The 25,443-nt window shown below is 54.0% G+C and overlaps 2 protein-coding genes across 3 annotated transcripts; one reads left to right on the top strand and one right to left on the bottom strand.

The window, feature by feature from the left end:
* Positions 1 to 1,964: 1,964 nt before the first annotated feature.
* Positions 1,965 to 7,099, top strand: IL12A (interleukin 12A). Its single transcript, XM_075417887.1, has 7 exons — positions 1,965 to 2,038; positions 3,215 to 3,292; positions 4,384 to 4,642; positions 5,622 to 5,729; positions 5,838 to 5,879; positions 5,984 to 6,088; positions 6,929 to 7,099. The coding sequence occupies exons 1-7, from the start codon at positions 1,965 to 1,967 to the stop codon at positions 7,097 to 7,099; spliced, it is 837 nt and encodes a 278-aa protein (XP_075274002.1).
* A 1,892-nt stretch (positions 7,100 to 8,991) lies between these two features.
* CARD8 (caspase recruitment domain family member 8) lies at positions 8,992 to 23,585 on the bottom strand. Of its 2 annotated transcripts, XM_075417392.1 has the most exons (16): positions 23,511 to 23,585; positions 20,515 to 20,546; positions 20,182 to 20,235; positions 19,561 to 19,608; positions 19,055 to 19,084; positions 17,398 to 17,445; positions 17,265 to 17,308; positions 17,087 to 17,136; positions 16,138 to 16,358; positions 15,816 to 16,066; positions 14,367 to 14,501; positions 13,924 to 14,062; positions 13,270 to 13,323; positions 13,100 to 13,183; positions 11,530 to 11,799; positions 8,992 to 10,061 (listed from the first exon to the last, which is right to left on the bottom strand). In XM_075417392.1, the coding sequence occupies exons 1-16, from the start codon at positions 23,537 to 23,539 to the stop codon at positions 10,042 to 10,044; spliced, it is 1,509 nt and encodes a 502-aa protein (XP_075273507.1). In that variant the 5' UTR covers positions 23,540 to 23,585; the 3' UTR covers positions 8,992 to 10,041. The 2 variants fall into 2 exon arrangements, with proteins under 2 accessions (XP_075273507.1, XP_075273508.1); XM_075417393.1 differs by lacking the exon at positions 19,055 to 19,084.
* Between the last annotated feature and the right edge of the window lie 1,858 nt (positions 23,586 to 25,443).

Genomic DNA, 25,443 nt, shown 5'->3' with positions numbered 1-25,443 from the left:
CTTGCTTTGAGATAAATCAGTAAAAAGTGCCCTCAGCAAGGGCAAGTGCAGGGTCCTGCATCTGGGGAGGAACAACCCCAGGCACCAGTACAGGCTGGGGCGGACCTGCTGGAGAGCAGTTCTGTGGAGAGGGACCTGGGAGTGCTGGTGGGTGACAAGGTGACCATGACCCAGCAGTGTGCCCTGGCTGCCAAGAAGGCCAATGGTCTCCTGGGGTGCATCAAGAGGAATGTGGCCAGCAGGTCGAGGGAGGTTCTCCTTCCCCTCTACTCTGCCTTGGGGAGGCCCCATCTGCAGTGCTGTGTCCATTGCTGGGCTCCCCACTTCAAGAAAGATGAGGAGCTACTGGAGAGAGTCCAGCAGAGGGCTACGAGGATGAGGAGGGGACTGGAGCATCTCTCCTCCAAGGAAAAGCTGAGGGAGCTGGGCTTGTTCAGCCTGGAGAAGAGAAGGCTGAGAGGGGACCTTAGAAATGCCTCTAAATATCTGCAGGGTGGGTGTCAGGAGGACGGGGCCAGACTCTTTCCAGTGGTGCCCAGTGACAGGACAAGGGGCAACGGGCACAAACTGAAGCAGAGGAAGCTCCAGCTGAACACGAGGAAGAACTTCTTCCCTCTGAGGGTGACGGAGCCCTGGCCCAGGCTGCCCAGGGAGGCTGTGGAGTCTCCTTCTCTGGAGATATTCCAGCCCCGCCTGGACGTGGTGCTGTGCAGCCTGCTGTGGGTGACCCTGCTTGGGCAGGGGGTTGGGCTGGGTGACCCACAGAGGTCCCTGCTCACCCCGACCATTCTGTGATTCCGTGATTCATGGGAGTGCCCTTGCATTCAGTCCATGACCCAAACGCAAGCACGGTCGGGCAGAGAACACAGATACGGTACAAACTGGGCAAAAGGAGCAGAAACTGGCCAGGCTCCACTCACCACCCACCCAAACCAGCACAGCCACCGTGTTAACATTGGGTGCAGCACCTACCCCGGAGACTTTCACCGCAGTCCATGTGGGATTGCTGCCCCGGGGCGGATTTCGGTCAGCAGAGTGTGACTACAAGTGCTGGAGCTTCGGTGGGTCTCTGCGTTTATCACCTCCCATCCTGCAATAGGTGTACAAGGATCTCCAGCAGCCCGGCACAGCAAGGCCTGCAATTTCATATGCTGTTGGTAAAATAAAGGAGTAGTGACAAAGGTATCATTTGGGCATGTTTTTTTTATAGATTATTGAGAAAATCTTCCTATTTGTAAAACCGCAAGCGTAGCAGTATTCAGTTATTTCTTCTAGCAGGAAAAAATTCGCTCACCAGTATTAGGATACATTCCCTTTTATCAGCAAATTAAACCCACCCCGTGTTCAGTAATGCATTACCCAACCATTGGGCTGAAGGAACGCTGACCGAGGAAGCATTTCTGCTTTGGCAACACCTGTGCAACAACAGGAGGCTCCTCGCGAATTATCCATGAGCGTATATCGTAAGCGATAGAAATTACACGAGGAAAGCAAAATATAGCTCAAGGCTTTGCATGAAAGGGAATCAGCAGTGTCCTACTTGTGCGGCTGTCCTACTTGTGGAGCCTATATTTTTCAGTCCGCCGCAGCTGGGGACTGCTGGGGCACCCTTTGGACCTGAAGTCCTCTGGGAAGATGCTCTTGCCACCCCAGCCATCTTTCCCCAGCCCATGTCGGACACCCTCTAGCCCCAGATTTTCCCCCCACGTCACTGCCTTGGGTCACAAAGAAATGCCTCCAGCAGCCAGGACGCAGCAGTGGGAAGGAAAGTCCTCTCTCCTGGCCCATCAGACCACTGAGAAGAGGCACCTCCAAGCACAAATGCCTTTGAGACAACCCTTCTGTGCATGACGCCCATCAACAGCAGCTGTATTCAGAGACCTCTGAAAATATTTGAGCTAAATATTCCTCCTTTTGCTCAAAGAACCCTAACCAACACCCCAGTAAAAGCCTCAGTGCATGCCATGAGCAAGAAGCTTCGTCCAACTTGCGTGTCAGTGCCCCACCTGACGAGAAACCTCCCGCCCTGCTACCGAGGGCAACGCTACGACTGAGCATTGGGCAAAGAAACCTGGAAAGCCAAACTGCTGCCTTTTCAAGAACATGCATGCAGGCATATTCCAAAGGGCTCTTTCACTTCTGTGTCAGAAAAAAAAAAAGTCTCCTACACAAGACGAAAACCACAGCCCACAGCCTAACGACTAGTCCAGAAATGGAAAACACACAGTGAAATTGGAAAATTATGCGGCGCTGGTATTCTAGCAAAGGAAGTCTCTAGACAGACCACAACCTTCTTATGGGAAACAAGATGTCGATTAAAATAAAAAGAATCTGAAAATGCAATAGAATCACAGAATCATCGAATAGTTTGGGTTGGAAGGGACCTTTCAAGGCCATCCAGTCCAACCCGCCGTCAGCAGGGACATCTTCACCTGGATCAGGTTGCTCAGAGCCCCGTCCAGCCTGGCCTTGAGTATTTCAAGGGATGGGGCATCGACCACCTCTCTGGGCAACCTGTGCCAGGGTTTTACCACCCTCACTGTAAAACATTTCTTCCTTATATCCAGTCTGAATCTCCCCTCTTTTGGTTTAAAGCCATCACCCCTTGTCCTGTCCCAGCAGCCCCTGGTAAGCAGTCTTCCTCCACCTTTCTCATCAGCCCCTCCAGGCGCTGGCAGCTGCCCCGAGGTCTCCCTGCATCCTCCTCCTCCTCTCCAGCCTCCTCCTCCTCTCCAGGCCGCACAGCCCCGGCTCTCCCAGTTTCTCCCACGGCAGAGGGGCTCCAGCCCTCGAGTCACTGCCATGCCCTCCTCCAGCCCCGCTCCAACAGGTCTTTCCTGATTTAAATATATATCAGTATAATAAAAAAGTAAAAGAATCTACCAGTATAACCCATAGGAAACTCCTGATTCATGCTGCTCCCTCCCAAGCCAGTGCCAGAAGTCCCGGTGACTTCCCAACAACCCCAACAGACAGATAAGTTTTCTACAGCCTTTCGGCACCGCACGATACGAACGGAGATAAAAATATTTAGCGCTTCTACCGAGCACATCAGCAGAAAGCAAGTCTCCAGGCAGATTTTGATGCACATATGCTAACGACACCTCACCATCAGAGCTTTTAATAATAAAGAGTGGAAATGGAAAAGCTCATCTGTGCGTTGTAGACACACTTTGGGTAATTCTTCTTTTGCTGCATGCTCGCTATGCACCAGGGGGAACAGCCCCGAACACCAGACCCCAAAGTCCCTGAGTGCCCCATCCACGTCGCATCCCCGGGAGCTGGAGCTCCGGTACGACCTCAGCCAGTTTGCTGATGAGACAAAACTGGGAGGAGTGGTGGATACAGCGGCTGGCTGTGCTGCCATCCAGCGAGACCTGGATAGGCTGGGGAGTTGGGCAGAGAGGAACCTGATGAGGTTCAACAAGGGCAAGTGCAGGGTCCTGCACCTGGGGAGGAACAACCCCACGCACCAGTACAGGCTGGGGTGGACCTGCTGGAGAGCAGCTCTGTGGAGGTCCCTACCTGGGAGTGCTGGTGGGTAACAAGGTGACCATGAGCCAGCAGTGTGCCCTGGCTGCCAAGAAGGCTGATGGGATCCTGGGGTGCATTAAGAGCAGTGTGGTCAGCAGGTCAAGGGAGGTTCTCCTTCCCCTCTGCTCTGCCCTGGGGAGGCCCCATCTGCAGTGCTGTGTCCAGTGCTGGGCTCCCCAATTCAAGAAAGATGAGGAGCTACTGGAGAAAGTCCAGCGGAGGGCTACGAGGATGAGGAGGGGACTGGAGCATCTCTCCTGTGAGGAGAGGCTGAGGGAGCTGGGCTTGTTCAGCCTGGAGAAGAGAAGGCTGCAAGGGGACCTTAGAAATGCCTCTAAATATCTGCAGGGTGGGGGTCAGGAGGACAGGGCCAGACTCTTTCCAGTGGTGCCCAGTGACAGGACAAGGGGCAACGGGCACAAACTGAAGCAGAGGAAGCTCCAGCTGAACCTGAGGAAGAACTTCTTCCCTCTGAGGGTGACGGAGCCCTGGCCCAGGCTGCCCAGGGAGGCTGTGGAGTCTCCTTCTCTGGAGATATTCCAGCCCCGCCTGGCCGCGGTGCTGTGCAGCCTGCTCTGGGTGACCCTGCTTCGGCAGGGGGTTGGGCTGGGGGATCCCCACAGGTCCCTTCCCCCCGTTCTGTGACTCTCTGATTCTGCACCCCTCCCCCCGCACCCCCCGCCCCGCGGTCCCGCCCGGGATTCCCGGCTCTCGGCTGAGTGCCGGCGCCCCGGCCGCGCTCCCCGGGCAGCCGAAAAGGGAAGGAGCAGCGGGGGATCCCCCGCTCCCGCCGCCCCTATAAGACCGGGCGCTCCCCGGGCCCCGCACACTCCGCGGTGCCATGGCCAGCGCGAGCGGCTCGGGCAGCGCGAGCGGACGCGGCGGGCGGGCAGCGCCCCCTAGCGGCGCGCCTGGGCGCTGCGGGCGGCGGGCGGGACCCCCGGCGCTGCCCCCCGCGCTCTGCCTTGCGCTGGGGCTGGCCCTGGTCCTGCCGCCCCCCGCCCGGGCCCCGCCACCGCCCCCGGCCCCCGGGCCCCCCCTCACCGCCTGGCTGAACCGCTCCCGGGAGCTGCGGGCCGCCGCCAGCGCCTCGCTGCACCGGCTGCAGGTCTGCGGGGGGCGGGGGAGGGGAGGGGGGGCAGGGGGTGGCGGGGCAGCGACCGCACCCGGGAGGGCAGCGACGGGACCGGGCAGGAGGTGACAGGGCAGCGATGGGACCCGGGAGGGCACTGATGGGGCAGTGATGGTACCCAGGCAGTTGATGGGACAGCGATGGGACAGTGACGGTACCGGGCAGGAGGTGATGGGTTGGTGATGGTGCCCAGGCAGGAGGTGATGGGACAGTGATGGTACCCGGGTGGGCAGTGATGGGTGGGTGAGGGTCCCCAGGCAGGTGGATGCCCGCTGTAGACCCCCTTCAAGACTCCATACCTGCTCTTCCCTTCCTCGGCCCTCGCTCAGCGCCGCCCCGCAGACACGCGCACACCGCTCGCGACACCATCGCCGCGTTCGCAGGTCGCTGCTGGTGCCGCTGGTTCGCTGCTGTAGCACTTTTCCACGCTACAGCCCCCTGGCAGTAGCGCCAAGGGGATTTTTTCCTTTTTTTTTTTTTTGCTAAAATTCCCTGCGATCGTTGCAAGCTTCGTCTCGGAGAACCGCAAAAAAACCCCACCGCGAAGCAGGTGCATCGTTCCCGCGCTCGCAGTGGGTCGGTGGGCACCCTTTCGCGTCTCTGCAGACGGCATTGGTGGCTTTTCGCTTTCTAAAGAGATATTTTACCTTTGAAACTGTAGCGACAAAGCTCTCGGACGTCAAATCTATTGAGAAAATAATTTCAGGTGACGGAGGCAGCGCAATTCACCAGATCTGTGCAGGGCCTGAGCTTGTTCCCGTTGAGCCCAACCGCCGTTTCGGTCTCTTGGTCTGTAGCTGTCGTATTTAACCACAGTCCTCGCTCCTAGGATTCAGCGAAGGGCAGACAGCCGAGAAAATCACTTATAATTGTGTGCATTTACATATATATCTATATACACACTATACTGTGAAGCGGAGTCAATGACCCTTTTTTTATTCCGTTTTTAACGCAGGAGCTCAACACCCTGGGGTTTGAATGTACCCTTGAAGAGGTCGATCTTGAAGATATCACCAAGGATCAAATCAACACGATAAAAGCTTGCACATCGGAGGATCCACGGGTAAAAAAAAATACATATATCAAGTTTCAGCATGATATTTTCATGGAACAGATGTGTAATTCACACTTCCACGAAATCACCGTGTCTCATTTCTTCTTTAATTTGCAGACTGGAAACTGTCCAGCCCTGGAAGGATCTACTTTTGATACGGTAAATTGCCTGCTTCCCCAAAAGAACCCCTGCTTTTGCTTGTGCTACGTTTAAAGCATTCAACAGCGGATTCCTGCACTCCCTAATAATTCTGATTTTTGCAGAGTAAATGCCTGCAGGGCATCTATGAGGACCTGAAGGCCTACCGGGCGGAGCTGAGGAACAGCAATGACTCCAGCGTGCTGGCGACTATCGACGAAATGATGAAAGTAAGCATTTCCCTCTCCTGCCTTTCTGCCATTTCTGTCTTCTAACTGGGTTTTCGATCCAGTCTGCTCCGTTCTCTAGTGGTTAAATAGTGGCCTTGTTTCAGTCTGGTAATTTAAAAAATTACCAGTTTTCCTAGAAGGGACTCAATTCTTATGAATTCAGTGTCTGACTTCGTATTTTTGCCTCGCTGATGCGGTCAGCACATCGGGACTGAGACGCGTGGCTCCTTAGCAGCCCTCCTGCTCTCACGCTGCTCCTCTCTCGCAAAGAGATGGGGCAATGGGGTTTTTCTGCCGGGAACTCAGAAATGGAGTTGAAGATCGATTAAAAGGGACATAGCTCCCATTTCTCTTCCAAATACTGAAATGTAATACACCCGGTATACTGAACCCGAAATAGGACCTGTGAGTTTTGGTAAATATCATTAGTAAGTACAGGGAATAGATGTTAAAAGCTTACCAAAGCTACTTAAAAAAAAAAAGTTAATTGCCTTTGTGCTGACACAGCATCTCCCAATAGCCTGGCGATTCTGGCCGTGGGCAGATGAGCCCAGTCTGAGGGGTCACTAGACAAAGCCAGCCGTGGGCTTACTGTTAAAAAAGCATCTTTATTCCTGGGCAGAAAGAGCCTTTGTGCATGGATGGACGTTTTTGCCCCAAGGAAAGTACAGCTGCGCCATGCGGGGTCTATTAATTATATCATTCAATGTTTCATTCACGAGAACACATTCTTATTTTGAAGCCTTGTCATTTATCACTCGGAGGGTGAAAAGAATCTGAAGAGTTTTTTTGGTTTAGCCACTTTCTGGTGGTATTTATGATGCCCTTACCTCTCCGCAGGCCTTGCAGAGCAGCAACCGGAGCGTGCCGCAGCCGTCGGCCAGCGCGGGGCTGACCACCACCTTCAGCAAGAGGCTGAGGCTCTGCAGCATCCTCCACGCCTTCCAAATCCGCGCGGTCACCATCAACAGGGTGATGAGCTACCTGAGCTCCCCGGAGAGCTCGCTGTAAGCGCCCAGCCCTCCAGCGCTGTGGACGGAGTTTGGCCTGAGGATGTGCTGGAGAAAAAATAGTAGGGTCAATTAAAAAAATATATATATATAGTGGGGTCAACACCCTGCAAGGTGGGTGGGGGCTTTGTAGGAGCCGAGCGCATAATATTCCACAGTTTCTTATCAATCATGTTTTTAGTGAGCTGTTGCCAGTGCCTTTTAAGCTATCATGTTAAATAACTAGATTCCTAGAAAATAAGCTACATCGTAGTGCCAAAATGTTCTCAAGCCACCGAACACTCAACTGTGATTTGTCTTGTTTTATTTATTCAGCTGTATTTTTCAGAAATTGAAACATATTTATAATAATCAACTTATTTATTATGATATTCCTTATTTATTCTATTTGTAGCCTAATAAAATGAAAGTTTGCATTAAAAAAATGTGGTGACTTTTTTTTTTTCCTGCCTTGACATAGAGCGTGAATACTTTTAAAATACTTTGAATATTGCTGGCACGTAAAGGCATACCCTTCAGGACTGGTATCATATTTTAAAATCCCATTTCCATCTTGTTACTTACATCAGACACGTTTCCAGTGGATTTTCTCTCGGCCTGAGCGCTCAAGGCAGCTCGCCCGGTTTCACTCTCATTCACAGCGATTTTCCAGCCAGCTCCATCGTTTCTGGGGTGAAATCCTGGCCCCCACCAGAATCAGTGGTCGAGTTGTTGGTTTCAGGGAGGCGAGGGTTTACATGGAGCTTTGAAGGCGAGGCGGGGGGGGATGCCGGGATGGTCATCGTCCCCGTTCCTGCCCGCAGCGCGTAAGCCAGCCCGGCTGAAGGCATCCATCCCCTCTTCGGCCACGTCCCAGCCGGCTCCCACGCTGCCTCCGCTGCCAACGCGTTGTTCGTCAGCGCTCTCCCCTTGCTTGTTTTCTCCAAGCTCTGCCTTCCCACCTCTTTGGGGACCCCCAAACACCCCCCTTGGATGCTGAGGGGCCAGCGGGACGCCCAGCTCTCCCAGATGCCGAGGGGACAGCTACCATCCTCACCCTCTCCCTCCTTCCCCAAGTGTTGCCCACACCCCAGCCCTTAACAAGTCACCTTACAAACCCCCGCCGCCTGAACAAGAGCCGGGCTCCCCGCTCCCACAGACCACCCGCAGCGCATCCCGAGGTGCGAGGTCGGAGAAACCTCACGCTGCGGAGCCGAGATGCAGCGGTAATGTTTTCATTCCTTCTGCCTGCAAGAACTGGAGAAAGCCAAACTGAAGATCACCGAAACGCAATATACTATATAATATATATAATATATAATATATAATATAATATATAGCATATAGTACTATATACTATATATATATTTTTTATATATATGCACACACTATATAATATAATATATAAACTTCTTGATTTTGATTTAAAGAACCTGAAGGGTGAAAACCTTCTCATCTCTTTGGACCACCTGCTACGCTACCCAGTTACCCTCGTAATTACAAATAAGCATCTTCTCTCCAGCTTAAATTTACTGATTTCTGCTTCTGACCAGAGAAAGGGTCCTATTAGAGCTTTGGGTTTTATCAGGTATCCTAAAGCTCCCCTGAGGGCAATTTCCCCCCCCTTGTCCCAGAGAGCAGAGCCAAGGGCAGCTCTGCCTGGGGATGTGGAGCCCCACACGAGCCTCCCTGCCTCCCACAGCTTTTTTCCCCCCACATGCCCCACCGGCAGAAGAGCCCACAAGGTCCTGAGCACCAGCACAGCCCTTCTCCTCGGCCACCCCTGCGGTGGAGCATCAAGGGTTGGAAAGCTGCCCCACCACATACAACGACCTTGCAACATTTCACCCAACAGCTAAATTAAAAAAAAAAAAAATCAAAAATCACCCATAAATAGTGTAAATGTTTCCTTTTTAATCCTTATATTTTAAAAGTATGCTTTTTCTTTCATAAACATACGCGGAGGAAGATGATCGAAAGAATCCCGTGTCTTCTTTAAAAACAAGACGATCTCCTGTATCGATCGCCGCTCTCTTCTGCAAAGAGCATCCTTACCAAATCTTTTCCGATTCCATAGGACGTGCATTGCCGACAGTAACAGCCTCTGCAGAGATTTCGGCTTCACCCCTTTTAGTTTGAGCACCTAATTCTATTCAAGTCAAAATTAATCAAGTAAAAAAAAAAAAGTATAAAAAGTTTATAATACAAAAAAAAAATTATACTACATAAAAAAAACTATCTATCTCATAAAAATTGAGGCAGATGATACAGAAAAGAGTGAAAAAGAAATTCCCAGGGAAAATTCAAAGCTGCCTGGAGTTCATAGTGGTGCTGCCGTGAAACCAGCCCTCGGGTTTTTCAGAAACAGAACCACAGCTTAACAAGGACTGAACGCACACGAGTATATACAGCAATTACGTATATATACAGTGATTAGGCGAAGGAATTTATCTGCAGGTTTAGGATTATTCTTCCCTGATCTTGGGCGTCTGTGAGAAATACAATGTACCTCATGATTCTGGCAGTTCAATATTTTTTTTTTTGAAGGGGACAAAAGTTTCCGCATAACTTTTCTCCCTGTGTTTCCCTGATGTAAATAAAAAGGTGTCTGGATACCTGAACTAGGTAAACTGGTTTCCTTCCAGTGTTTGTGTCTTTTAGGACCGGCTCCAATGCGGCGAAGCTGGGCGGCAGCGCCGGGTTTCCCCGTACGTGAAGCCTGGCACTCCCGGCCGCGACACCGGGATCCACCGCCTGACTCATCGCTCCCAAAAGTCTTATGTGTCCTTATACCCGCGCAAAATTTCATTCACATTTCTTGCCAAGGTCCCGCCTCAACTTTCCACAGATGATGCCCTGCATCTTCCCTCCCGAATCCCAGCAAGACCCCCGGGACGCGGCCGAAGCAGAACGGCTGACCGGGGAAGCTCCCACCACGCTCCTCCCAGCTGCAGCTGCACCAGCTCAGCACCGAGCCGAGAAACCTGAGGAAAGGAACATGAACACAGATTATCTGAAGCTATTGCGATATTCTAAATGTATTAAAAGCTATTGCGATATTCTAAATGTATTAAAAGCCTACAAGACAGGCCAAGGTGACGGCACAGCCAGGCTGGTGAGGGTCAGACGACTGAGGGAGCAGGAGCAGCACCCTTGGAAGCTGGGCTGCTTTTAGGGAGGGTTAAGACAGAGCAAAGCTTTGCCTGTTTCCAAAAAAAAAAAAATCAGATATTTAGTTTTTGAGAAAGATTCCTCGTGGCTTGTAAGGAAATACATACATACACAGGGGTCTGCAGGACCAAATCCTGGGTCCTGCACCTGGGGAGGAACAACCCCAGGCACCAGTACAGGCTGGGGTGGACCTGCTGGACAGCAGCTCTGCGGAGAGGGACGTGGGTGTCCTGGTGGACGACAGGTTGACCATGAGCCAGCAGTGTGCCCTGGCTGCCCAGAAGGCTGATGGGATCCTGGGGTGCATTAAGAGGAGTGTGGGCAGCAGGGCGAGGGAGGTTCTCCTCCCCCTCTGCTCTGCCCTCGGGAGGCCCCATCTGGAGTCCTGTGTCCAGTTCTGGGCTCCCCAATTCAAGAAAGATGAGGAGCTACGGGAGAGAGTCCAGTGGAGGGCTACGAGGAGGAGGAGGGGACTGGAGCATCTCTCCTACGAGGAAAGGCTGAGGGAGCTGGGCTTGTTCAGCCTGGAGAAGAGAAGGCTGAGAGGGGACCTTAGAAATGCCTCTAAATATCTGCAGGGTGGGTGTCAGGAGGATGGGGCCAGACTCCTTCCAGTGGTGCCCAGCGACAGGACGAGGGGCAACGGGCACAAACTGAAGCAGAGGAAGTTCCAGCTGAACATGAGGAAGAACTTCTTCCCTCTGAGGGTGACAGAGCCCTGGCCCAGGCTGCCCAGGGAGGCTGTGGAGTCTCCTTCTCTGGAGATATTCCAGACCCGCCTGGACGCGGTGCTGTGCAGCCTGCTCTGGGTGACCCTGCTTGGGCAGGGGGTTGGGCTGGGTGACCCACAGAGGTCCCTTCCAACCCCCACCATTCTGTGATTCTGTGAATCGCTAAGTCATCCATTGGGGGAAGGCTTTAATTAACCGTTCCTAAAATACATAAGAGGAAAGACCCAAACATCTCCTCTTTGGACTTCCTGAGAAAACCAAGGATCGGTTCGGGTATGTAACGCTGCCCGGTCTGGCCGTGACAGCTAGGTTATGCCGAGAGTACTCTCATCACAGTCAGTGCAAAAATACTATTCATTTTCTATCAGTTTCTGAAGGGAAGTAGGAAAATGCCACAAGAAAGAAAGTCACTGCTATGTCAGATGGGAAATATTTTTGATCTACGTAGTAAAACATGTACTGGGTATCTGGTAAACTCTCTGATGCGAATTCTCAAAATATATCCGAAACGTACTGATGTCATTAAATAAATATAAGGGGAAGGCGATACCTTCTAGGGCTTGCAGTATCTCATAGGACGCCTTCTCATGAAGACTCACGTACAGAGCTTCCGCGGTTCCGTTGCTTTGCTCTCTGTCTCTCCACTTGCTTAACACCAGAAATTTTTGTATATTAACTTCATTCTCCATTGCCTGAATCTGCTCAATGTCTTTCATTTCCATCTGAAGACACTCGATGGCAATTTCTCGCCACTGCCTATCAAACAACTTTGCGATCACCATCAGCTGCTGATCAGTCAATTTTTTTGTTTTAGTTCCATCTGAAAAGACATAAAACAAAAATCCGATTTCATATTACACTTCTCATTAAGCTTGTAACTAAATGGCACTACCAGTTCTGTGCACGGCCAGGGACATACAACCAAGGTGATCTTGTAATTCAGATTATCCAGCAAGGTCAGGGCCAGGCGTTGGAGAAAAGACCCCACAGGGCTGAGAAGCCCAGATCATGAAGACGACAACGTCTGACTGCATGCTGGCTGCTGCAAAGGGTTTTTTTCCCCATTTAGGAGCAGCTGTTCATCCAGCAGCAGCACCTCCCTCAGCACGTTAGGTTACCAAGCACTCAGAGATCTGGGGTTGTACAACGTTAAGGCCACGCTGAGTACTCGCTACCTCCCGGCAAGTTCAGACGCCTGCTGTTGTCGAAACCCCCAGCTGCTCCAGAAAGGTGATGCTTGTCTTCCCTTTAATTAAACGGCGCAGAAGTCACACGGACTGAGCCGCCTTCCTCCTCAGTGTCACCACTCACACGTGGAACGGAGGTTTTGAGGGATGGAACCTCTCCCTCTGGTGGCTACACGCACTTGTAAATAAACACCTACACTGCTACTTTTGCCTTCTTTTTTTCTTTTTCTTATTTTTTTTTTCATTATTTATTGAACTAACATTATTTCTTTTGTATTTTTTCCAAGTAACTGTTAGTAAATGAGTAGTTTCTGGGTGGGAGCTCCCAGGCACCAAGCATTTTTGCCCATCAGGACATCACATGTCAACAATAAACGGGAGCTGGTTTTTTTTTCAGAAAAACTCAGCCTGTTCTGGCTCTGGAGCTATCCCAAGATGCACAATCTGAGACATGTACTGGAAACCTCTTTCAAAGCCAGCCAGTCCTAGAAGACCAAGCCTTCTAAGCCCAGTCTTAGAAGACAAGAGACCCAGAAGACAAGAGACCCAGAAGACAAGAGACCCAGAAGACAACAGACAAAGCCCAGTCTTAGAAGACAAGACCATTTTAGCTCACCCTTATAAAGCAAGTTTCCTAGCTGCTTCTCCCCATCTACTTACTGAATGAATGACGGTGTACCAAAGCACACAAATGCAGGCACAAATTCTGCACCTACACAAGCAATGCCTTCTCCTCCTGTATTTTGTACACAGATTTGTGGCAGTCTTTAAAAAAGTGAGCTCAGGTTCAATTCACAGGGTACAAAAAAAAAACCCCACCCCAAAGCTGCTACTTGAAATGACACAGAAGTGACCCTGCTTTGGTAGGAGGGTTGGACTAGATGACCCCCAGAGGTCCCTTCCAACCCCGAACATTCTGTGATTCTGTGATACCTGCAGCATTGCCAGTCTTCTGCTTTTTGCTACAGAGCTCGTCTTCTTCCAAAATGCTGAGGGCTGTCTTCCGCTTTTTGACACCTAAGAAGCAAGAGGTGATGTTACTTCTTCCGTGCCGCTTGAGCTACAACAGCAAGCGAGGTACCCCGACTTCCCTTCGGACTTACTGGCTGTGCTTCTCTTCTGCTCGTTCTTGTTCTGATCGTAATGTATCCAGTCACCTGGCAAACGGTTGTCAGAGGAAACAAAAGGTGAGGTAGGAATCTGGAGATACTCAAGACGCGCCTGGACAAGGTCCTCTGCAGCCTGCTCTGGGTGACCCTGCTTCGGCAGGGGGTTGGACTGGGTGACCCACAGAGGGCCCTGCCAACCCCGACCATGCTGGGATTCTGTGAATTCCCACTGCTGTGCCCCACATCCAACCGTTCTCGTGCACAAAACCAAGCTGCTGGGTGGATTCTGGCTGCTGAGCCAAGATATCACCCAAAGCGATGATTTTTCCCCCTTTTCTCCAAAAAGGGGAGCAGCACGCCATCTCTAAACCACCGTCGAGATTGCACGCTATCCCCAGCGAGCAAAACCGAACCAGGGCATCCTCCCGCCCAGCCCGCCGCCCCGAAGCCTTCGCCTGCTCGCTCATGAGGGATTCTGCAGATTACTGCAACGCCCGCTCCGTGACCGCCCAGAGCTCTCCTCTTCGCCTCTTACCCCTTCATCTCCAAACCTCGCCACTTCCACAGCAGGGATCAGGCTGTGTTTAAGGGCTGAGCCTTTCCAGCAGGAAAACCAGGCAAGCGGCCACGGGACCACCCCGGACTCACTCTCTCTCAGTTTTGCCTTCCACACGGTCGCGTCAGACTCCAGCTCCACCAAAGACAAGGTGAAGTCGTCGGGTTTCTCCAAATAGACCTCGATGTAGCTTTTCAGTTTCAAGAGAGATCCATCAACAAACTCAATTTCCTATGCAATGGAAAGATGTTAAAAATCAGTATTTATCCCAACGTAAACTAAATAGGAGGTATTTGGCTGTTGGCACAGATCTGAGCCCAACTCCAATCTCCCCAGAGTTTTCCTGTTGGCTTTAGCGTCAGGATTTCACCCCAAAATTTTAGGACTCTAAGAGGCAAATGCTTGCTGCAGTGATTGCAAACGAATGTGAAAAATGCCCTTCATGCCAGTGCAGGAACAGGCAGAAAAACCCATTCTGTACCACGTTTCTAATGGAGCTGCAATGCACAAAAGGAGGGCTGAGCAAGGGACTCACCTCTGGAGTTATTTCAGCTTCTGGCTCACATATTAATCTGTACCTCTTTCCTTTCTGAAGTAACTTTTGGCACACAGGGGGCTTGTCAATCTTAATGAATTTCTTATTTGAATGTTTGACGGCTCTCGAGATATCCTGCAATTTAAAAATACGATTTAAAGGTAAAGGAATTCACATTTAAAACCTGCGTTCGTGTCGCTCCTTGGGCTTTTCTCTACCGCCAGCTCTACGAAACAGCCGCGATGTGTTCCAAGCGGCAAACTCTACAGCAAGCTGCGCGCAAACACCGCGCGCCCAAAACGTCAACCGCACCTCCTCAGCTCTCGTGCTGCATGGGTGAAATCACAGAATCACACAGAATCCCAGCATGGCAGGGGTTGGCAGGGCCCTCTGTGGGTCACCCAGCCCAACCCCCTGCCCAAGCAGGGTCACCCAGAGCAGGCTGCACAGCACCGCGTCCAGGCGGGGCTGGAATATCTCCAGAGAAGGAGACTCCACAACCTCCCTGGGCAGCCTGGGCCAGGGCTCCGTCACCCTCAGAGGGAAGAAGTTCTTCCTCGTGTTCAGCTGGAGCTTCCTCTGCTTCAGTTTGTATCCATTGCCCCTTGTCCTGTCGCTGGGCACCACTGCAAAGAGTCTGGCCCTGTCCTCCTGACACCCACCCTGCAGATATTTGTAAGTATATATTAGGTCCCCTCTCAGCCTTCTCTTCTTCAGGCTGAACAAGCCCAGCTCCCTCAGCCTCTCCTCACAGGAGAGATGCTCCAGTCCCCTCCTCATCCTCGTAGCCTTCCACTGGACTCTCTCCAGTAGCTCCTCATCTTTCTTGAACTGGGGAGCCCAGCACTGGACACAGCACTGCAGATGGGGCCTCACTAGGGCAGTGTAGAGGGGAAGGAGAACCTCCCTCGACCTGCTGGCCATGCTCCTCCTAATGCACCCCAGGATCCCATTGGCCTTCTTGGCAGCCAGGGCACACTGCTGGCTCATGGTCACTTTGTCGTCCCTCAGCACTCCCAGGCCCTCTCCGCAGAGCTGCTCTCCAGCAGGTCCACCCCAAGCCTGTACTGGTGTCTGGCGTTGTTCCTCCCCAGGTGCAGGACCCAGGATTTGCCTGTGTCTTTCAGGCACAAATCCCGAGCTCTGTGGATTCTGCTGGCAAACGAGTTTCTTCTCCACAGCAGCTTGCGAGCGGGCATGTTGGCCCATATGATGACTTCAGTATCATACCCTGACTTCAATGTCATACTTCAATATCATACTTCAATATCATACCCTAACTTGGCATTCTTTGCAGTATGGAAGTCTTATTATGGAGACAGATATAGATATATGGCTTTGCGTGCAACCACTGGGGTGAGGCAAGAGCATCTCTTCGCCGTACCCCATCCTCGACACAGCATCCCCACGACCCACCCCGCCGGCATTTCTCCCCGGCACGAGCCGTACCTTTATAAAGGAGTCGTTGTTTGTAGCCACGTAGACCCGGAAGGATAAGGAGGGATGCTCATCGACGACTTTGTAGAGGATGACAGCGCCGTGGTACTGCACCGGCTCCGGGCTCTGGATGAGCGGTCCCACCGGCGAGAGCGAGCTCACCAGCCACTTCACGTGCGAGGCCGAGTAGTCGGCGGAGGGCTCGATGGCCGCGCCCTCGCCTTTGACGTGCAAAACCTTGAAGGCCATGCCAGCGCCATGATCTGCGGGGACACGGGGCCGCCTCAGCACCTCCCGCGCCGGGGAGCCAGCAGCCTCCCACGCCCGCACTCACCGCCGAGGCAGAGGGAGTGGGGGAACTGGATGGAGGTGAGAGCCGGGGCCGAGTCGCAGCGCACGTCGAAGAGGGGGCCGCCCACGATCCACGGCTTTTCCACGAGGCTGGCGTATTTGCTCCAGGATAAGAGGGAGTACGTGATCTTGACGGCTCCCGTTACCTCAAAAATCAAGCCCGTGAGGCTGCACTGGTAAGTCCCCTCTGCGTCCAGCTGCACCCTGCCGTGGGCGAGAGCGACCTCGTTAGTTTAGTTTCCACCATCTAGTAAATACCCTAAGAACGTGGTTTGCATGGGATAACAAACTCCCTTCCCAACACGCACATGCAGAGCACTTTATCTGAATAGCACAGAAGCCACAAAAATTGTTTTTTCTCTAGTCTTTATGTTTAAACTGTCACCGGAGTGTTAAAAACCGGCTGGGAGGACCCAGCCAGAACATGCAAAATAGCTGTAAGAACATTTTGCATAACTTTTCCCGCAAATGAGGCGGCTGCTTTTACACGAAGGGCTCAGCCCGGCTCCCATCGATGTCTGAGCCAACATTGGACGTGGACAACACCAACACCAGACGCGGACAACAACTTCCAACAGAAAACGCCAGGTCAGCACAAACGGGGAGGACAAGTGTTCCTGTGGAGCAGGGCAAGACCCCTCACGTGTGTCCGGACTAAAATAAGCAGGTAAGAATGTGCCTGACGCTAATTACTGCAGCAAGACGAGGCAGGCTGGAAGCTGCCCTAAGAGCTTTCCTGGACCAGCATCTGGAGTCAGCACTGGCAGCTGCTCTAAATTGTTTATTTTTAAGGATTTGGGAGCATCTTCCATTATAACTCCAAATGTATTTGTGCAGCAAATTAGCCTTTTTCCCCACTTAAACCGAAGAGAGAAGTATCTTGATGAGAACAATGTAAACACATAGCCACTATATTTTAAAAAAATCCATACACGTGTTGTCCTCCAGCAAGTCTCCTAGGGGTCACTTGCTCCTTATGGTCCTACAAACAGATTTCAAAAAAACCACATGTTTAAAAAGGTGATGAGAGAGCAGAATTACAATCTGCAAATTATCTCATGCAAAATACGTGGGCGGGTTTGGGGGTTTTTTTTCTTTTTATAAACCTACATTTTCATTTCTGCAGTGCTCGCAGGGTGGGAGACAGCTCACTCCTAGTGAGAAAACAGGAAAATCAGCTCATTAAAAGCAGAGTAATTAAACGCTCAGGAAAAAACCCAGCCCTCTGGAGATCCATTACTACCTGATTCGTTGCAGCGCGGCAGCGATTCCTTCGCCTCCTGTTCTTCATCTACAAAAAAAAAAAAAAAAAATTGCAGCCAATACCTCGGCCTCCCGTGGGTTTCTGCTCCCATATTCAGCAGGAACAACCCGCAGGTTTAACTTGCTTACTTTAAAAGATAGTTGAGAAGAACATTCCTAAGACCAAGTTCTCGCACACCTGTGTGTGCAGGCTTCGCGCCGCGCAGGGATGAAGGCGAACGCCAGGACACAACTTCTGTCAAAACGCTCATAACTTGCCCAAAACACCAAATATTTTTCACAGGGGTTAATAAAAGATTCAGCCCCGGGATGAGTCTCATCATGCCAAGTAGAAAGTTCAACCACCCGGCACGGGAGCTGGCAAGAGCGCTTCCCAACGAGCAGGTAACCACACTATTTGCGGCGTTATTTGTCCCCAAAATGATTTAAAAGTGCCTGAATCCTCCTCACTAACCCCCAGCGCAACAGCAAGCACAGCAGAGAGGAGGAGAGCTTTCGGCCTCAGGGTGGGTCTCGCAGCAGCCGAGCAGCAGAGCTGCTGCGGCAAGGTGCGAGGAAGGGCTGCCCCCTGCTCCTGCTCCTCGTGCCACCAACGACCCCCTCCCCGCAAGCAGGGACTCCAGCCGGGCTGTCCCAAAGTCACCCCGGGACACCAACACCCCCCCAGGCAGGCAGATGCGGGAGAGGCAGAAAATGTATCGCCGCAGCCAACAGCCTGGGAAACACCAGGACCACAGCCAGGCAGGGTTTGAGTATCTCCAGAGAAGGAGACTCCACAGCCTCCCTGGGCAGCCTGGGCCAGGGCTCCGTCACCCTCAGAGGGAAGAAGTTCTTCCTCGTGTTCAGCTGCAGCTTCCTCTGCTTCAGTTTGTGCCCATTGCCCCTCGTCCTGTCGCTGGGCACCACTGGAAAGAATCTGGCCCCATCCTCCTGACACCCACCCTGCAGATATTTAGAGGCATTTCTAAGGTCCCCTCTCAGCCTTCTCTTCTCCAGGCTGAACAAGCCCAGCTCCCTCAGCCTCTCCTCACAGGAGAGATGCTCCAGTCCCCTCCTCATCCTCGTAGCCCTCCGCTGGACTCTATCCAGTAGCTCCTCATCTTTCTTGAACTGGGGAGCCCAGCACTGGACGCAGCACTGCAGATGGGGCCTCCCGAGGGCAGAGCAGAGGGGGAGGAGAACCTCCCTTGACCTGCTGCCCACACTCCTCTTAATGCACCCCAGGATCCCATCAGCCTTCTTGGCAGCCAGGGCACACTGCTGGCTCATGGTCACCCTGTCATCTCCCAGCACTCCCAGTCCCTCTCTGTAGAGCTGCTCTCCAGCAGGTCCGCCCCAGCCTGTACTGGTGCCTGGGGTTGTTCCTCCCCAGGTGCAGGACCCTGCCCTTGCCCTTGTTGAACTCCATCAGGTTCCTCTCTGCCCAGCTCTCCAGCTTGTCCAGGTCTCGCTGGATGGCAGCACAGCCTGGGGATGCTCTCTAGCAAGCCCTTTCACCGAGCGACAAGGAGGAGGTGACAGCTGGGCCAGCGCTAAGTCACCCCCCTGCCATCACCCCCCTCCTGCATCCCTCACCGGCGCTGGCCTCCTCACCCCTCGCCAGGCCGATATAAGGAACAAAATAAAAGCACACTCACCCGACCTTCTCCCATCCGACTCCTCCGCATCTGATGAGAAAAAGCTTTCTAATTATTTAACTAAACACTATCAATCTTGCGTGAAACCAGAATAAACCGCCGGCGGTGCAGCCCGTGTAAGCGCAAACCCGCGGGCCCTTCATCAGCAGCGAACGCTTCCTTTAATTCTTTTCCCGTCCATCCTGTTTTGCCACTTCTCCTGCCAACTTCTCCGCAGATTTATAGCCTCCCGGTGTTTGGACAACTACCGTGGTGTAAAAACATCTGCGGGCATTGTGTCCACGAGGCTGAAGCAACGTTCGCTGCGGCTCCCCTATTACTGCTCTGCTCTAAACCGAGCGGCTGGGAAAGCATTTGCTCGCAAAATACTATTCTGCTTTTCAGCACGCAATCGCTGAATTCAGTCTTCTGCAATACCCTGAGACTATTATTATTAAAGAGCTGGTTTAAACTGAATGTGGATTTTCAAAAGGGAGAAAATACATCAACAGCAACGCGACGCTCACCTGATTCCTCTTCCGAGCTACTGCCGGAGCTGTTTTCGGAACTGGCCTCTGCTTAACAAAATGACACCCCGTTAGTCACGGGCAGAATGAAATAAAGCAATGCCAGGGGTAACAGAAGTTTAAATACATCATGTTGGTCAGCAAGGTAGATAATACAACCGAGTAGAAAAAACACTTGGGCAGAGAGGAGCAACAGAGCATCAACTCCCAGCATCAGAGGAGACTTCGGGGTCACCCAGGCCCTTCTGAAGGGTATGTGTGATGTTCAAGATGTTTAATTTTAATCTTTTATACAACCCAGGACCACTCTGGAGCTTCACCCGTGGCACGTCCCAATCCACCCAGCTAAATTACAGTTTTCTGTGATGTGCACGTGAGGTGGGGGAAGCATCGGCGGGAGCCGGTGCGTCCCACCAGTGACGGGACTCATGGTGATGCTCCATACGCGGCTTTAATAAATTATTCTGTCAAACATGACTTGAAGAGAAACCAGGATCGCAAAGCAAGGGACTTGAGGAGCTGCAGCAGCGTCTGCGCTGTGGTTTTATCAGGGAAATGGGGGGTGCAAGGCCGGCCATGCCACCCCACGCCAGGGAAGCCCTCGGCCCCGCGCGTGCTCACCCGCCGGGTGCTCCTCGGGCGAGCCCGCTCCCTCCGCACCGCCGGCCGCCAGCTCTGCAAGGGAAAAGCAGGCGGGGGATATAAGCTTGAAACAGATCTAACTCTTCTCTCGGTGTTTTTGTACTATGCAGGTCAGAGGAAGGGAATAAATAGGAAAAGAACATGAATTTACAAGATTGGTATCGAAAAATCAAAGCTCTTCTCCATTAAACTCAGGCATTACACCGCGTTTTTGGCAGACAGCAGTTACAAAATTGTCATTTCCACCCCAAAGGATGGGCATTTCTCATAGCGAAGCCGTTGGCCGCGCTGTATTTTACAAAACTACCGTACCTTTTTCATCTGAAGAGAGGGACTCGGCGCCGCTGGAAGACAAAACGGGAAAGGCGTCAGCAGATCCGTCCGCCCTTCGCCGGGCTTCCACGCGAGCGGGCATTCACCCACCCCCTGGCTCTGGGCAGGGAACCGGAGGTTACGAGGTAGTGTAGGATGGGGGGTTGGTGATGAAAAATACCTTGTCTCTAACATCACCCGTGGCCCAGGCCCTCGCCCTCACCGTGCCAGGGTCCCCTGGCTCTGCTGCACATGGTTCCAAGCCCTCGGCCCCGACCGCTTTCACAAAGCACCTGGTGTCCGCGTGCCAGATACCCGCGGTTTTGGTAGCCATCCAACCCATCTTCCTCAGCAAAGTGTGCCGCGAGGATGGAGGCGGTGGCTCGGACGGGGCAGGTGACTCCAACAGACCATCTGTGGCCGGTGGCAAATCCAGACCAACCTGTGGTCTCCATTCGCTCTGTCATTTAGGGATAAAGATCAGGTCTGGAAACCTTCCCGTGGAGCTCCACAAAGCTCTACAACATGGAGCACTGGAACAGGTTGCCCAGAGAGGTTGTGGAGTCTCCTTCTCTGGAGATATTCCAGTCCCGCCTGGACGCGGTGCTGTGCAGCCTGCTCTGGGTGACCCTGCTTGGGCAGGGGGTTGGGCTGGGTGACCCACAGAGGTCCCTTCCAACCCCGACCATCCTGTGATTCTGTGAGTCCACCGAATAACCACCATAAAAGCTGCTGCTGAGGAAGGGAATCACCCTGGGCGCAGGTGCCATAAACCAGCAGGTGACATCTAGCTCTCCATCACTTCGGTGGCACAAGCAAATATCCTGGCCCCTCCGCCCTGCCACGCAGGCAGGGAAAGACCCTCCATCCCCTCGCCCTTCGGGGGCAGGCGAGGGATTTCCGTGCCGCCCCGGCGATGCTGAGGGACGACGGCGATGGAGAAGCTCAGCTCTGGAGGACGATTTTGAACTTCTCAGGCTGCTTATCCCAGCTGTGGGGGCGGGGATGCTCCCACGCAGCCTGGAGCTGTACATGTTTGTCGGTCAAGGGCAGGGAAAACGGTGCTGCGGCCAGTTAGACAGGCAGGGCAGATCAGGCGAGGGTTTCACTGCGGGTATGAACGGGAAATCACACAGCGCGGTTTCTGCTTTCAAATTGTATCTTAAGAAGAAATAAATAATGACAACAAGTTTGCCGATGACACAAAGCCGGGAGGAGTGGTGGATACAGCGGCAGGCTGTGATGCCATTCAGCTCATTCATGGAGCTCTGAGCAACCTGGTCTAGCGGAAGATGTCCCTGCTCATGGCAGGGGGGTTGGAACCAGATGATATTCAAGGTCCTTTCCAACCCAAACCATTCTATGATTCTATGAGACCTGGACAGGCTGGAGAGTTGGACAGAGAAGAACCTGATGGAGTTCAACCAGGGCAAGTGCAGGGTCCTGCACCTGGGGAGGAACAACCCCAGGCACCAGTACAGGCTGGGGCGGACCTGCTGGAGAGCAGCTCTGCGGAGAGGGACCTGGGTGTCCTGGTGGGTGACAAGGTGACCATGAGCCAGCAGCGTGCCCCGGCTGCCAAGAAGGCCAATGGGATCCTGGGGTGCATCAAGAGGAATGTGGCTAGCAGGTCGAGGGAGGTTCTCCTGCTCCTCTGCTCTGCTCTGGTGAGGCCCCATCTGCAGTGCTGTGTCCAGTTCTGGGCTCCCCAGTTCAAGAAAGACGAGGAGCTACTGGATAGAGTCCAGCAGAGGGCTACGAGGATGAGGAGGGGACTGGAGTATCTCTCCTACAAGGAGAGCCTGAGGGAGCTGGGCTTGTTCAGCCTGGAGAAGAGAAGGCTGAGAGGGGACCTTAGAAATGCCTCTAAATATCTGCAGGGTGGGTGTCAGGAGGACGGGGCCAGACTCTTTCCAGTGGTGCCCAGCGACAGGACAAGGGGCAATGGGCACAAACTGAAGCAGAGGAAGTTCCAGCTGAACATGAGGAAGAACTTCTTCCCTCTGAGGGTGACGGAGTCCTGGCCCAGGCTGCCCAGGGAAGCTGTGGAGTCTCCTTCTCTGGAGATATTCCAGCCCCACCTGGACGCGGTGCTGTGCAGCCTGCTCTGGGTGACCCTGCTTGGGCAGGGGGTTGGGCCGGGTGACCCACAGAGGGCCCTGCCAGCCCCTACCATGCTGGGATCTGCAGGATTTGGACAAAGCCCGGATACACCCCAGGGACGATGCCGGAGCCAAGCGTGTGCCTGCAGCCCTTGCACCGAGCGCTGGCTCGCTCGGTCGATCAGGTTCGCCTGCAGCAGGGCCCCCCCCGCGCCCAGCTGCGCTCCCCTGCTCCTCCTCAGCTAACAAACACGCTCCGGGGGGGGAAGGAGGGGGAGAAAAACCCCACCTCCCTCCCCCCCCCCGCATCGGGTGTGCGGGGTAACCGCCCGCAACGAGCGACCGCGGAGCCGCTCCTCGCCCCTCCCCCACCCGTCAAACAAAAGCGGGGTGCCCCGGGCGGCGACGGCGGCTGCGGGTGGGGGGCGGGAGGCGCAGGGCGGGCCCGGAGCTTTTGTTTGCCCGGGGCGGGGGGGGATGGCGGGCGGGTCCCGGCGATGAGGGGGGGCAGGGGGGGAAGCCCCCGCTGCAGGTGCAAGGCTGAACCCTGCGCCCCAAAACTGCTGCAGCTTTTTTTATTGGGGGGGGGGAACCCTGTGGGCTCCGCGCCAGCGCGGGGCAGAGAGCCCCATTGGGGGTCCGGCAAGATGGGGGGGGGGGGGGGGGGGAGGGGGAAGGGGGAGGAAAGAGGAGGCTGCGGGGGATGGGTCGGTGCGGGAAGGATGCGGAGGGGATGGGGAGGATGCTGGGGGGGGGCGGGAGGATGCAGGGAGGGGGACAATAGGGGCGGGGGTGGCCGGGGAGGGAGGCGGGAGGCGCCGGGCGGGGTCAGCGCAATGCGCGGCGGGGTCAGCCGGCCCCCCAGTCCGCCCAGTCCCCCCGGTCCCCGCTCACCTGTCGGGCTCCAGCCCGCGGCGGGACATCGCGGCGGGAGGCGGGAGAAGCGCGGCGGGGCCCGCAGGGGAAGCACCGCCCACCCCGCGCGCGCGGAGCAGCGGGGGAGGTGTTCCCGCCCGAAGCCACGCCCCCGCCCCGAGGCCACGCCCCTGCCGGCTGGGCCCCGCCCCCGGAGCCGGCTGCGGCGAAGCGCGGGCTCTGTCCGCGCGGTTCGAGTCCCGCCGAGACCCGCTTACACGCACACGCTGCCTCTGCGCGGGCCTGGGCACAGCACGTGACACGCGTGGCACCCTGGTCCCTAAACTGGAGGGGGGGGGGTGGACCGCTGGTGGGTGAGGAACCGGTGAGGAACCGGCTGGGGGGTCGCACTCAGAGGGGCAGTCGGTGGCGCGATGTCCCCATGGACGCCCATTCGTAGAATCGCAGGATCGTTAAGGTTGGAGAAGACCTCTAAGGTCATCACGTCCAACCACCAGCCCATCACCACCACGCCTGCTAAACCATGTCCCCGAGTGCCACATCACCTGGAGTCCTGCATCCAGCTCTGGAGCCCCCGACATAAGAAGGACATGGAGGTGTTGGAGCGGGGCCAGAGGAGGCCACGGAGATGATCCGAGGGCTGGAGCACCTCTCCTGCAAGTACAGGCTGAGGGAGCTGGGGCTGTTCAGCCTGGAGAAGAGAAGGCTCCGGGGTGACCTTAGAGCAGCTGCCAGTGCCTGGAGGGGCCGACAGGAAGGATGGAGAGGGGCTTTTCACAAGGGGGTGCAGTGATAGGACACGGGGGAACGGCTCTAAACTAAAAGAGAGCAGATTTAGATTAGATATTGGGAAGAAAGTCTTCCCCGTGAGGGTGGTGAAACACTGGCCCAGGCTGCCCAGAGAAGCTGTGGCTGCCCCCTCCCTGGCAGGGCTCAAGGCCAGGTTGGATGGAGCTCTGAGCAGCCTGGGCTGGTGGAATATGTCCCTGCTCATGGCAGGGGGATTGGAACCAGATGAGCTTTAAGGTCCCTTCCAACCCAAACCATTCTATGATTCTATGATCTACAAGTTTTTTGAACCTCTCCAGGGATGGTGACCCCACCACTGCCCTGGGCAACCTGTTCCAATGTCTGACCACTCTTTCAGTAAAGAAATTTTTCCCAATATCCAATCTGATCCTCCCATGATGCAACTTGAGGCCATTTCCTCTCGTCCCATCCCTGGTTACTTGGGAGAAGAGACCAACACCAACACAGTTCCTCAGGGGTCAGCCAAGTAGGACAAGGGGTAGCGGCTTTAAACTGAAAGGCGGGAGATGTAGATTAGATGTAAGAAATTCTTTATTCCAAGGATGATGAGGCCCTGGCCCAGGCTGCCCAGAGAAGCTGTGGCTGCCCCCTCCCTGGCAGTGCTCAAGGCCAGGCTGGACGGGGCTTGGAGCACCCTGGGCTGGTGGAAGATGTCCCTGCTCATGGCAGGGGGAATGGAACTGAATAATCTGTACGGTCCTTTCCAACCCAAACCATTCTGTGATTCTCAGCACAGATACAGATACATAGAGTATACTTTCATATATATATATACTATTAATATATTGGACATATTATCTATTATATGTCAGAACAGAACAGAGGCGTTGTACATACACACTGGGTACTCAGTGTCTATAGGTATATGTCATTATATACAGCACAATACCTGACCACACGTGGTGTCCGGGCACACCAAGCTGCCACTCCCGTCACGAGGGGCTCCTGATCTCACGGAGGTGGCAGGGATGGGGTCCACGCTGCCGGGGGACAGCAGGTTGTGCCCTAACATGGCCACACCGGCGAGCAAGGCTGGGACCGCCACCAGTTTCCCAGCTGGTGCCGTATGGGAAGCCGGGCGCCGAATGCAGGGCAGGGAAGCGCTGCCTGTGCCGAGCCCGCTGCAGGCAGGGTGTGAGGG

Source organism: Opisthocomus hoazin, chromosome 4 (assembly GCF_030867145.1).
Source record: "Opisthocomus hoazin isolate bOpiHoa1 chromosome 4, bOpiHoa1.hap1, whole genome shotgun sequence".
Lineage (NCBI taxonomy): Eukaryota > Metazoa > Chordata > Aves > Opisthocomiformes > Opisthocomidae > Opisthocomus > Opisthocomus hoazin.
This window is presented reverse-complemented; position numbering and strand designations above follow the sequence as displayed.